The following is a 12,594-nucleotide window of genomic DNA, read 5'->3' on the forward strand; positions in this document are numbered from 1 at the left end:
CACGTGCAGACTAGCATCTGCTTTCTGTTCATTAAGTCCATTGGCCCATCAGAGAGTGAGTGTACCAGATCGGCCCATGTATGGCTTTGGTACCCAACATTAGGGAAAGCGACCTTATCTGGAAAACCCCAGGTCCCACTGGATAATTCATTCCACACACACAGTAATTAAGATACAAATATACTCACTAAAACACCCTTTGCACATGATAGATGTATCCTTGTTGTATAGGTTGTCTTCGCACCAGAACTATCGGTACATTCCGAGCCATTTGTATATTCAAGAATCAGTTTGCCGCTGTCTATTATGGCAGGTGGGGTGCTTGCAACTCCCAAGTTGCTGATAGTTGCAACTTCATAACCCTGTAATGGAAACCATTTAAAATACACACAATAAGCAGAATGGCAACACAACTAGATGTCAGACACATAATAACTAATAAATGAATTTAAAAAACTATAATTTAATTTACTTTTTAAATGCTAGAAAATATACAAGGAGATTAAAAAAGGTAGACTTTGCATTTCAAAATCAAAAATGGTGGGTAAGTATCCATGTAAAGAAAAAAAACATAAGGTGGAGGGAAGAATATATACTCACAAACTGTGAGTTAGGCTCAGTTTGGCAAACCGAAGCAAAGCGATCACACCCTGGCACAGGGACAAGGGATCGGCACACATTGATGTAGTATTTTCTACGTGTTTCTGTTGATCTGTCCATTGCATACCAGTTTACTACATGCTCTTCTTCTGGCTTTGTTAATCTGCAGAACAAATGCACATGAGACATTCTGCAGTAAAGAAATTGTATATATGCTCTGTGCTTCTGTGGGTTTCTCTGGTTTCCTTCCACATTTCAAAAACATACAGACAGGCTAACTGACAGTTTATGAAGTCCAAAGTAGTATCATAGGGTGAATAAACAGCAGTACAAAAATCTAAGACATTCCTACTTATAAAAGTGAACGATGATAAATAATGTCTTCTGAATCTCACCTGGATAGGTCATATTGTTCTGATGTTCTTTTATCCACCACAGCGCATTCCACTGGCACAGCCGGACAAGCATATTTTGTGTACCACTTAAAATTATATGTGTGATCATCTTCTTTCTGTATTCATAAGTCATTAATGTTAGTTCACATGTCTCAGACCAGAACAATCACATCCTAAAAGCACCTTTAGTAAGTATGGGAGGATTATTCAGCAAAAATATTTTATGTAGCGTAACAGAGAGCAACCCATAATTTGTAAAGGTTACGCAAAATGGGACGCTGGAGACAAGAGGTGCAAGGTGGGTTTTTACCCGATCACTATATTTATTTATATTATCTATCTATATATCTATATTTATTTACCCGATCATCCTATATTTACATTTAGTGTACAGGTACACTGGGGCTCCTGATGAATGACATTGCCCAGAAAGCATGTGTCTGTTCATGCCTGTGTGGATACGAGAAGATGATAGCCACCATATACCTTATCATAATATGCTTCCAAGTTCATATTGTTTTCATATTTCATGTTCATATTGAGAGCTGAAAGGAATGACCCATTTTGTGTAGCCCCAACACCATATTCAGGTTATGCTGAGTAGATGACAATCATACAGCTCATACTGCTGAACTGTATATGAAGGATTCTTCCTAGTAAGTGAACTTTGTCTGGATTACTGTTCAACTGTAACAATTATAGAATCTTTCATCTTTTCACCTTATAGCAGTATCCACAGCGAGTGGCCAAATATGAAAGAAACAATAGGGTTACCAAGCCAATCCCAACAAAGCAGGTGCTTCAGAGATGAAAGAATGAGAAATTCTATAGCGGACTCCCACTTTTATCAGGGATAGGGTGGCGACAGTGATGTTATAGGACTTTCATTAAAATTAGAAAAGAACTAGTGTTATAAAAAAGTTCATAAAATAAAGGTCATGTGAAATGAAAGTATGGGGTTTGTCTCAGAGGCACAGGGTAAACGGCTCTAGAGCCATTTTCAATTACCAATGACCTACTGCAAATTACAAGCGTTTTTATTATATTTTACAAATTAGCATACGAATGTTAAGAATCACATAACATTAGTCTTCTCTTGTATCACTAACACCTTAGGCACCCCAAGTGATTGTATCAATTTACCTGAAACCCCGGGCTGGTGCTCCTAGCAGCAGAAAAATGCACCGGCCAGGGGTTATACCAGTGAGCACCATGGAGCAATCTTCTTCCTCCTTCTTCGCACGGCTGCACATTCGCAGTAGAACGAAAAGCCGAGCTTTAACTAAAAAGATGGCTATTTCTCTCAACTGTGCATGGGTTTGCCCCGGGAAATTTGAAGAAGAAGACCAAAGTGGATCGCTCTGTGGTGCTCACTGGAATAACCCTGGGCTCGTGCAGTTTTCTGCTGATAGGAGCATGGCCCAATGTTTCATACAAGTCAATACAATCACTTGGGGGTGCCTAACATTTGGCACCCCCAAGTGCTGCAAAAGCATTTCCTTCTCCTTTAAACTAACAATGCTAGTTCCAAAATGTAGAAATATTTCTTGGAAATGCCTACCAATATTTCAGCATATAGGTTAAGGAGGTAGTAAAAACAAGAATGCCAAATGTAGGAGCACAGAGCACCCCAGGCTTTATACCTGATATTCCGGTTGACCAATATCTGCTTGCCTGTCACATAAGAATGTTATAAGCGAGGAGCGAGGAGTTTTCCCTGGATCCTGGTAAGGTGTCCCATTGGTGTAGTGCAGTTGGAGGATTCCATCATAGTAAGATAGCTTGGAGTTACGGATACCAAGATTCCAGTGATCACTATTGCTGTAGAAACAGTAGACAACATAGCCTGTATATAATAATATGTACACCAATATATTTATGACCACTGTGACTTCCTCTGGGTACACAGAAGTCACAAAAGCAGCATGTATGGTGTGTTAAAGAATACTTTCAACGCTTTAATGGGGACGCAGTATCACCATAAATATAAAAACTGCTTAATGTCGAGAAAAGGGTTGAACTGAGTTATATCCATGTAGGCAATTTACAATTTTGTGATTTACACACAATCCACCATCGTTTCTACCTACAATGCATCATTATTTTTCAAAATTCCAGTGTAACTGCAGGTGCCCCCAAAATGCAACGACTTGCACACAATTTACCAAGCAGACTCAAAGTTTAAGTGAAAGTCAGTTGTGTAAAATGTAACACACAAAGCAACATCTCCTCAAGGCAGACATTAAAGGAACAGTAAACCAAAAAATGAAAGTGTTTTAAAAGAATGACACTATAATGTAGTGTTGCCCTGCACTGGTAAAACGGACGTATTTGTCTTGGAAACTATACAACAGTTTATATAAACAAGCTTCTGTGTAGTCATGGGGGCAGCCATTCAAAACTGAAAAAGGCGAAAAGGCACAGTGTACACAGCAGATAACAGATAAGCTCTGTAGTAGTACAATGGGATTCTTCAAAATTTAATGAAAATTGAATAGGGGTCTCCAATAAGTAAAGTTATTACTCACCAAATTAGGGAAGTGGCCCAGGTGCACCACGCTGAGCCCTCAGCATAGGAAGCGGACAAATTGAAAAGTAATGTTGAGCAGACACTCAAATAAAGGCAATCTTCCACCAGATTGTTGCAGCAAAGTAAAAATGATTTATTGTGTCCACAGTCTTGCATAGGACTCATAGTACTTTTTGATTCTTCAGAACTTATCCGTTATCAGCTGTGTATCCTGTGCTTGAATGGCGGCCCCCATGGCTACACAGCAGCTTGTTTATACAAACTACAGTTATGTTTCTGAAGCAGACACACCAGTTTTACCAGTGCAGGGCAACAGTACATTACATTGTCATTCCTTTTAAACACTTATTTTTTTGTGTTAGGGTCAGTCCACACGAGCAGATTCGGGGAGATTTAGTCGCCTGACGACTAATCGCCTTTTCTTCTGGGCGACAAATCTCCCCAAACTGCCTTCGCGTGTCTTCTCGTCTGCTATAATGAAAAGTCGTCTGTGCTAAAGCACACACGGCACTTCGTTTTCCGACACGGGAAGGACACGCGAAAGCAGTTCGGGGAGATTGTCACCCAGAAGAGGAGGTGATTAGTCGCCAGGTGACTAAATCTCCCCGAATCTGCTCGTGTGAACTGACCCTTAGGGTCCCTTTAGTACCAGGTCTCCCTTGCTTCTTGGGTTTTGCACCTAAACTATGAAATCTTAGGTTTAAAAGTTAGGTTTGCTCCAAAAGATTGCGACACCTTCATGCGCAATTAAAATTCGCAATGCAATAACAGTTTAAGGAAGAATACTACTTTGCAAGATGTGAATTTTTATTCTTATTGATGCAAATTGTTTTTCTCTTTGCAACTTTTATTACATTCCCCATTTGTGTACAAGCAGTATCACTATGATACTATTAAGATAGTATGCTAGAAAAGGGAAATAACTGGTTATCCCTTGTCACATTTATAAATAAAAAAAATGTAATAATGAACGGAGCGCACCTGTGCTTTTTTTGCAAACCATAACCAAATAATGAAATTCCATTTACCTTTTTGCTACTTGACACACTCCTGCATTGTCTCCACATTTTGATTCTGTTATATTTCCACACACATTGATATCATAATTATAATCATCCAAGGAAACATGGTAGCTGCCACTTTTTTTGGTCAAAGGTGAGAGGTCATAGGAATACCCTAAAATCATGTAAAGCAGAAACAATACCAGATAACGTGAAACTATACATGTACATATACAGTTCTATTACATGTCAGAAGCTGAGGAAACCAGGAAAAAAGGAAATAATTATACATTCATCCTGTATTAATTCCATTGAATGCAAATGCAGGTACAAAAGGATATATAGGGGCCTGTTGTAAAATGTAAAAAAAAAAAAATATCCAAACAGCAAACCATGTACGTACGATCTGTTAGCAAAAAAAAAAAAAAATCTAAAACAGACAAATTTTTTCTTTACAAGTTAAAAAAAATATTACAAACTGAATTCACGGTGGGCTGCAGGGATGAAGGCATAAGGCAAGTTGGACAAAAAAAAAACCTGTACCCCTCTCGAGAAACATAAAATGGATGCAATTTTGCGAATAAAATTGCTATGACATTATGTAAGGACAGTACAGGTATGGAATCCGTTATCCAGAAAGTTTTCAATTATGGGAAGGTCATCTCCAATACACTCCACTTTAATCAAATAATTCAACTTTTAAAAAAAAAAAAAAAAAGATTTTCTTTTTCTCTGTAACAATAAAACAGTACCTTGTACTTGAATCAAATGAATATATAATTAATCCTTATAGGAAGAAAACCCAGTCTATTGGGTTTATTTAATGGTTAACAGATTTTTTTAGTAGACAAAGTATGCAGATTCAAATTACAGAGAGATCCCTTATACGGAACACCCCAGGTCCTCAATATTCTAGATAACAGATCCCATAGCTGTATACCATTAAAGGGATTCTGTCATGATTTTTATGGAGTTGTTTTTATTTCTAAATTACACTGTTTATACTGCATATAATTCACTCTACAATATAAAATTTCATTTTTGAACCAACAACTGTATTTTTTTTTAAGTTGTAATATTGGTGTGTAGACAGCCATCTTAGGTCATTTTGCCTGGTCATGTGCTTTCAGAAAGAGCAAGTACTTTAGGATGGAAATGCTTTCTGGCAGGCTGTTTCCTTTACTCAATGTAACTGAATGTGCCACAGTAGGACCTGGATTTTTAAAATGGAGTGCTGTTCTTAGAGCTGACAGGGAGCTGTTATCTTGTGTTAAGCTGGCCATAGATGTAAAAGTTTTTTTAAAAGATCTTTTCGTTATCGTGAGACCAAGATTATCTTGAAACGATCGTTTAAATGTACGATTTGTCCATCAATTAAAAAAGACCATTTCAAGCGATATTGTCTAGTTGAAGCCAGGAAAACTGAGGGTAGCTGCCTGCTTGGCACTGCAAACATACATAGATTTCACTATGACTGATGAAAATTTTTCAACCTGGCCGAATAACTTTCTGACAGATGTCGGACGAAAAATCGATCGCACGATCGTTCAATTCCCACTAACCTCACGATAATTTGACGGCTTGGTTGGATGGCACTAAAATCGGTTGTTCACCTAAGACAAATCTTTGCGTCTATGGGGACCTTTAGGGAGCTGCTATCTTGTGTTAGGGAGCTGCTATCTTGTGTTAGGGAGCTGCTATCTTGTGTTAGGGAGCTGCTATCTTGTGTTAGGTTAAGGAGCTGCTATCTTGTGTTAGGGAGCTGCTATCTTGTGTTAGGGAGCTGCTATCTTGTGTTAGGGAGCTGCTATCTTGTGTTAGGGAGCTGCTATCTTGTGTTAGGGAGCTGCTATCTTGTGTTAGGGAGCTGCTATCTGGTTACCTTCCCATTGTTCTGCTGTTAGGCTGCTGGGGAGGAAGGGGAGGGGGTGATATCACTCCTACTTGCAGTACAGCAGTAAAGAGTGACTGACGTTTATCACAACACAAGTCACATGACTTGGGGCAGCTAGGAATCTGAAAATATGTTTAGCCCCATGTCAGATTTCAAAATTAAATATAAAAAAATCTGTTTGCTCTTTTGAGGAGCGTATTTCAGTGCAGAAGTCTGCTGGAGTAGCACTATTAACTGATACATTTTGAAGAAAAAAAAAAAAGAAAAAAAAACGTTTTACAATAACAGTATCCCTTTAAGCAGTTAGAAACAGACACTGAAAACTATATTTTGGCTATGCTCACAGATAAATAAATCTCTTTGCCTCTATAGCTTGTTACACACCTGCCTGAGCATCAAAAACTTTGCAGTTGTCCCCTTCGGCCTTGGACAATACACAGGCTCCAGCAGTGTGCCACTCAAACTCATACACGCAGCCATCTTTATTTGAGCTCTTCAGCACAGGGGGGCTCTCCATATCTCCTGCAAACAAAAGAACAAAACAGTCACGTGATAACAGATTACAAATATTTATTTATAGTATACTATATAAATACAGTGTCTGAGTAATGATATGAATAATATACAGTAAATGTATCGCATGTATTGTGAGACATTAGATGGATATGCCAATGGGAAAAAAAGACTACATAAAACATGTACAGCATACACTTTTTTGATCAAATACTTTCTCTACTTTCATTATATTTAAAATGTCCTAGATAACTTGCACATTTCTTAACAATTAACACTGAAGACCACTTTGGCACGGTTCAACGTAAGACAATAAATACCTGGCTTGCACACAAATGTGATGATGGTCCGAATGCGTTCGCCATCACCGCACGGTGCTCCTTCAGAATATGTCAGCTGGATATTATCGCCAACTTTTTTTGGAGGAGACATAAATTTCCCAAAATTTTTGGTTTTGTTGGAATCTGGAGAGAAAAAAAAACATCAATCAAATAAAGAGGATTTAGCCTCTACTGTTAAGTTACAGCTATACACACAAAAAGTTACACATTTGTAAAGGTTACAGAAGAGGCTCTGACAGTTATGATGGAGATAATATATAGAGCAGAGGTAAACAGACTTGTAAAATATTTAGCTTAACCCAACACCTTCTCAACAACTTCTTTTAGAATGTAAGCTCTTTTGAGTAGGGCCCTCTTTACTTCTTATTGCGGTTATTGGTTTTGTGTGCATAAATAGTTCAGTGTATGAACTATTTAAAAAGCACCAACATATTCTGCAAAGCGGTACAATAAATGTGTGTTAAAAATAACAACTATTATAATACCCAACAGGATGTTGGTCAAGAGTCTTTCTTTTCGAACCAGTAATTCAAAGCAAAAAAATTAATTAGCTGGGGGACTTACATTAAACATAATTTAAAAGGATCTAAAAGCCTGGGTAATAACTGGGCCCCCAATCTTTAGGAACATGTACAGTTCCGTCTATACAGAGCTGCACATGCTCACTGTTTACAATCGCAGAGAAGAACCAGAAGCGGTGCAAGATGACATCTTCCAACCGCACTGCAGTACCCTACTTTTTAAAACAAGGTACAGCAAACAACCATGTTAAGGGTCCAGTTCACGCTTTAAAAAGATATATAAAAGAAACTAATAGGATATAGTTTGATTATATTTGGTAAGTAGACTTTACACTATCATAAGTGCAACACTGCAAAATGCAGCAGCCTGGCATCCGAATGGAAAGAGGTAGGTAGAATATCCATGTAGGCCACTATTGCAACTATATACATCCTTCATTTTTATTTTTTTGATTACACCTGGAATGATGAAAAGGGTACTGTAACCGTTTAAGACAGTAAGTCTGTGTTAAATGTTAATGCATACGTTGCCACTCCTTCATAGCATAAACACACAAATAGACAAAGCATCTGCATTTTAGCTAGAATAAAAAAAAAACTGGAGTGTGCTTACAAAGGGCACATATTGCTGCATCTTCCTCACATCCCGCTGCCTCTCCCTGCTGGAGAACTTTATGACATACATTGATGAAAAAACGGTTCTTGTTTACAGCTGTAGGATCCGCATCTACAGCCTCCCAGTTCCCAGCAACACTTGTGTCCGATTCTTTCGTTCAAAGACAAAAAAAAAAAAGGAAACAAAATCAAAATTAAACGGAAAACAAACAACAACTTGACAAATAATATGGACATGACATCTCCATGATTAGCAAGGACTGTTAGCTCAGCAGGCAGAAGCGAATAGGGAGGATGCAAGAATTACAAGCTAAGGATAAGCAAAGAATGGAGGAAAATAAATATAAATGATGACAGTAGTAGATTGTGTCTATTTAGGGTTGGCACTGAAAGCATGAGTGGTATCCCTTATCAAAGAATAATTATAAAATTCCTGAGTTCGTCACTAGGAAAGTTTTCTATGTTTTAGTTTCTCAGTTGTAATCAATACCCCCATTTTACAAGTAGACATATCTTCCAATATACATTTAAAAAACACGTGCATATATGATGAGTTTATTTACCTGAGATGCGAGTCAGGGTGGACAAATCATATCGTTTTCGATTGTCTGTGACGCGGCAGAGTAGATCTTCTTTTTCCTTGATGCAGGCATACTTTGTTTCCCAAGTGAAGAAGTACGTACAGTCTGCTTCTGCATTGTACTCTGGCACCCCTTGGCCATTATTCACTTCAACAACAAAGTTTAAGTTAGTTTCTAACAATATACCCTCAAATAAAAACATAAGCCAACATAGCAAAAATTGAATTTTTTTTTATACAAGTCGACAGCAATCTTGATTTTTTTTATTTTGCCCTAATCCCCTTTGTTGATATTTCATGCCAAAAATGTTCCCTCTTATCAATTCAAAGCTATCTGATGCATGTTTTTTTCTTTGAAATGGAGTTGTGTATATTGAGGAGCCCCATTGATGTGAGTAGGCCCAGACTGGCAATCAGTAGGTTTTGTCACATTCTCTTTATTTCTCACCTCCTTAACGTCTCCATATTTTTAACCACAGACTATTCCTTGTTTTCCCCCCCCCCCCCAAGTCTCTCAAATTTCCTTCTTTATTGCTGTTCTACTCTACTTCCCAATAAGTACCTTTTTAATCATTTTGCAGTCTCCCCACTTACCTTCTATTGACATTTCACACATTCATATTCGCTATTCCTTTTCTGCCTCTTGTATGTTTTTCTCTTAGTTCTTTCCTGTCTTTTGTGTCAACCTTGCTTAATTTTCTCCTTATTCCATCCTGCTCCTCTTATACCATCTCTCCATTCCATATTCTTCTTGACCTCTTCCCTTCTTTGTTTATTCACTGCTATTACTTTTTGCCTCTCATCACCCTCTTGCCTAGTCTTTTCTAAACAGAGCCACTTTATTCCATTCTTCACACCTCCCTCTTATTACCCGATTGATATTCTTATTTATTTTGTCTCCTTCAACTATGTTTATATTTATTTTTAACTTCTAGTTTTCCCTACTACCATTTCTCTGCTTCTCTTCACGTCTAACTTTAAAGGAGAACTAAATCCCCCTGTACTTCTTTTTAACAGGTGCCATCTAAAAGTCACTCTCCCCAACTGCATCCATGCCTACAACCAAAGGTCTTCTGGTTGCAAATACTGCAGATGTTCCTGAGCAGCGTCAATGCTGAGGAAGCAGTAAAATATGGCAGACGCCAACCACATGGAACTACTCTGCAGTACCATAATTGTCCACAAACAAGTTGTGCAAAAGCCAAACAATTAAGCCAAACTCAATATTGCCCTGTGTATGGTTTCCTTAACAGGTGATCAGATGAGAGGGAGGGAATTCAAGAAGACTAAGTAACAGAAAGCAAACAGAGCTCAGTCAGTCTTAACAAGCTTTTAAAGAACACCAGAAACAGCGACAACACCTAAGGGCAGCGAAAGCTCACCATGACAAAGAAAATTAATTGGTTAATATTCTTAAATTATATTTCTAGTAGCATATTAATGAAGAATATCAAATTTCCCTAACAATACATGGTTTCATAAAGCAACATTCACTTAATATGTTCTATTTATGGTAGGGATGCACCGAATCCAGGATTCGGTTCGGGATAAGGCCAGGATTCAGCCTTTTTCAGCAGGATTCGGATCCGGCCGAATCCTTCTGCCTGGCAGAACCGAATCTTAATTTGCATATGCAAATTAGTGGCGGGGAGGGAAATTGCGCGACTTTTTGGTCACAAAACAAGGAAGTAAAAAATGTTTTCCAACCCCTAATTTGCATATGCAAATTAGCGTTCGGAATTCAGTTCGGTATTTGGCCGAATCTTTCGCGAAGGATTCGAGGGTTCGGCCGAATCCAAAAATAGTGGATTTGGCGCATGCTCAGGATGTGGGTTTTTCCGGATAAGGGATATTTCCATAATTGGATCCCCATACCTTAAGTCTACTAAAAAAAAAATCATTTAAACATTAATTAAATCCAACAGGATCGTTTTGCTTCCAACTGAGATTTATTATAGCTTAGTTTGGATCAAGTTCAAGGTACCATTTCATTGCAACAGAGAAAAAGGAAATTATTTTATTTAATTTAATTATTTGATTATAATGGAGTCTATGGGAGATGGCCTTTCTGTAATTCTGGGCTTTCTGGATAACAGGTTTCCTGATAACTGGTCCCTTACCTGTTTGAGATTTTGCATGTCTAATAAAAAAGATTTATTTATGACAGAGAACAAAGAAAACGTTTTCCTTACCCGCAGTTTCATTGCATTCAAAGTTAATAACAGTCATTCTTTCAAAGCCAGAACTGCATTTATCGCCACCAGGATAAGTCAAAGTAAGGTCCCCATCTGAATATCTGCAGCAAGATGACAATTAACAGAATAAGACAGGACAAGAGCATGGTTGTTAAAGGTGTTCGATCTTTCGCTCTCCCATCATCCTAATAAATATTCCCAGGAATTTCTTCTGGGAACAGCACCTAAAACTTAAGATACTGGGGATCATTTATCAACACTGGGCAGTTACCCTTGGCAACCAATCAAATTGCTGCATTCATCGTTCTACTTGCAGCTGGCTTTTAAAAGCTAATCACTGATTGGTTGCTATAGGTATTTTAATTGCCCATGGGCAAATTTGCCTAGTATTGATAAATGAGCCCCACTGTGTTAGGTTGCACTCGATTAAAAAAAGGGATATGGGGAAGCACGTAGAAGTCCTCACTCCTTTCACCTACCCACCCCTAACTTGCACACACACGGTAGGGAGCAACAGTATGCATAGCTGCATTCTACACCAAGTAATCTTTCTTTTTTTTTTTCATCTGGTGCTCAGTCTAGAGGTGGGTGCAAGGGTCCTGTAGATGAGCACTAAGGGGTGTGCTCTTGCAGCACAACCCCAGGTCATAAAGGATCACTGGAGTGTTATGTGCAATAATCGTTTTAAAGGTCCTGTAGGTCCTCTAATCAATTTACATGGTTTGACTTGGATCAGCTTTCTCATAAATTTGCATTAAAGTAAATCAGTAGGGTTAATTCACAAATACAATCTCAAAAACTAAAAACCATTGGCTTTGTAATTACAGGGACCTGGCTGCTCAATAGCCACAAATGACTTGTAGCAAGTGGATGCAAATTATACTATTTGGTAATTAGTAGGGATGCACCGAATCCAAGATTCGGTTCGGGATTCGGCCTTTTTCAGCAGGATTCAGATCCGGCCAAATCCTTCTGCCTGGCCGAACCCTAATTTGTATATGCAAATTAGGGGTGGGGAGGGAAATTGCGTGACTTTTTGTCACAAAACAAGGAAGTAGAAAATGTTTTCCCCTTCCCACCCTAATTTGCATATGCAAAGTAGGGTTCGGATTCGGTTCCGTATGCGGCAGAATCTTTCGCGAAGGATTCGGCCGAATCCAAAATAGTGGATTTGGTGCATCCCTAGTAATTAGGGATGCACCGAATCCAGGATTCGGTTCGGTATTCGGCCAAGATTCGGCCTTTTTCAGCAGGATTCCTTGTGACTGGCCGAACCGAATCCTAATTTGCATAGGGATTTCACGTGACTTTTTGTTACAAAACAAGGAAGTAAACCAATTTTTTACAGTTTTTCCTTCCCCGCCCCTAGTTTGCATATGCAAATTAGGATTCGGATTGGGATTCGGCCG

At 38.5% G+C, this 12,594-nt stretch overlaps 1 protein-coding gene across 1 annotated transcript in view; it reads right to left on the bottom strand.

The window, feature by feature from the left end:
- Window positions 1-12,594, bottom strand: part of igf2r.L (insulin like growth factor 2 receptor L homeolog) — a 90,442-nt gene that overhangs the window by 47,269 nt on the left and 30,579 nt on the right. Inside the window, exons 10-19 of the mRNA XM_018262972.2 lie at window positions 11,183-11,286; window positions 8,974-9,138; window positions 8,409-8,561; window positions 7,254-7,397; window positions 6,805-6,942; window positions 4,554-4,701; window positions 2,639-2,816; window positions 996-1,111; window positions 601-763; window positions 189-362 (exon numbers count right to left, since the gene is read on the bottom strand). Coding sequence (XP_018118461.1) covers window positions 189-362; window positions 601-763; window positions 996-1,111; window positions 2,639-2,816; window positions 4,554-4,701; window positions 6,805-6,942; window positions 7,254-7,397; window positions 8,409-8,561; window positions 8,974-9,138; window positions 11,183-11,286 — 1,483 coding nt within the window. The remainder of the gene's footprint in view (window positions 1-188; window positions 363-600; window positions 764-995; window positions 1,112-2,638; window positions 2,817-4,553; window positions 4,702-6,804; window positions 6,943-7,253; window positions 7,398-8,408; window positions 8,562-8,973; window positions 9,139-11,182; window positions 11,287-12,594) is intronic.

Source organism: Xenopus laevis, chromosome 5L, assembly GCF_017654675.1.
Source record: "Xenopus laevis strain J_2021 chromosome 5L, Xenopus_laevis_v10.1, whole genome shotgun sequence".
In the NCBI taxonomy this organism is placed as follows: domain Eukaryota; kingdom Metazoa; phylum Chordata; class Amphibia; order Anura; family Pipidae; genus Xenopus; species Xenopus laevis.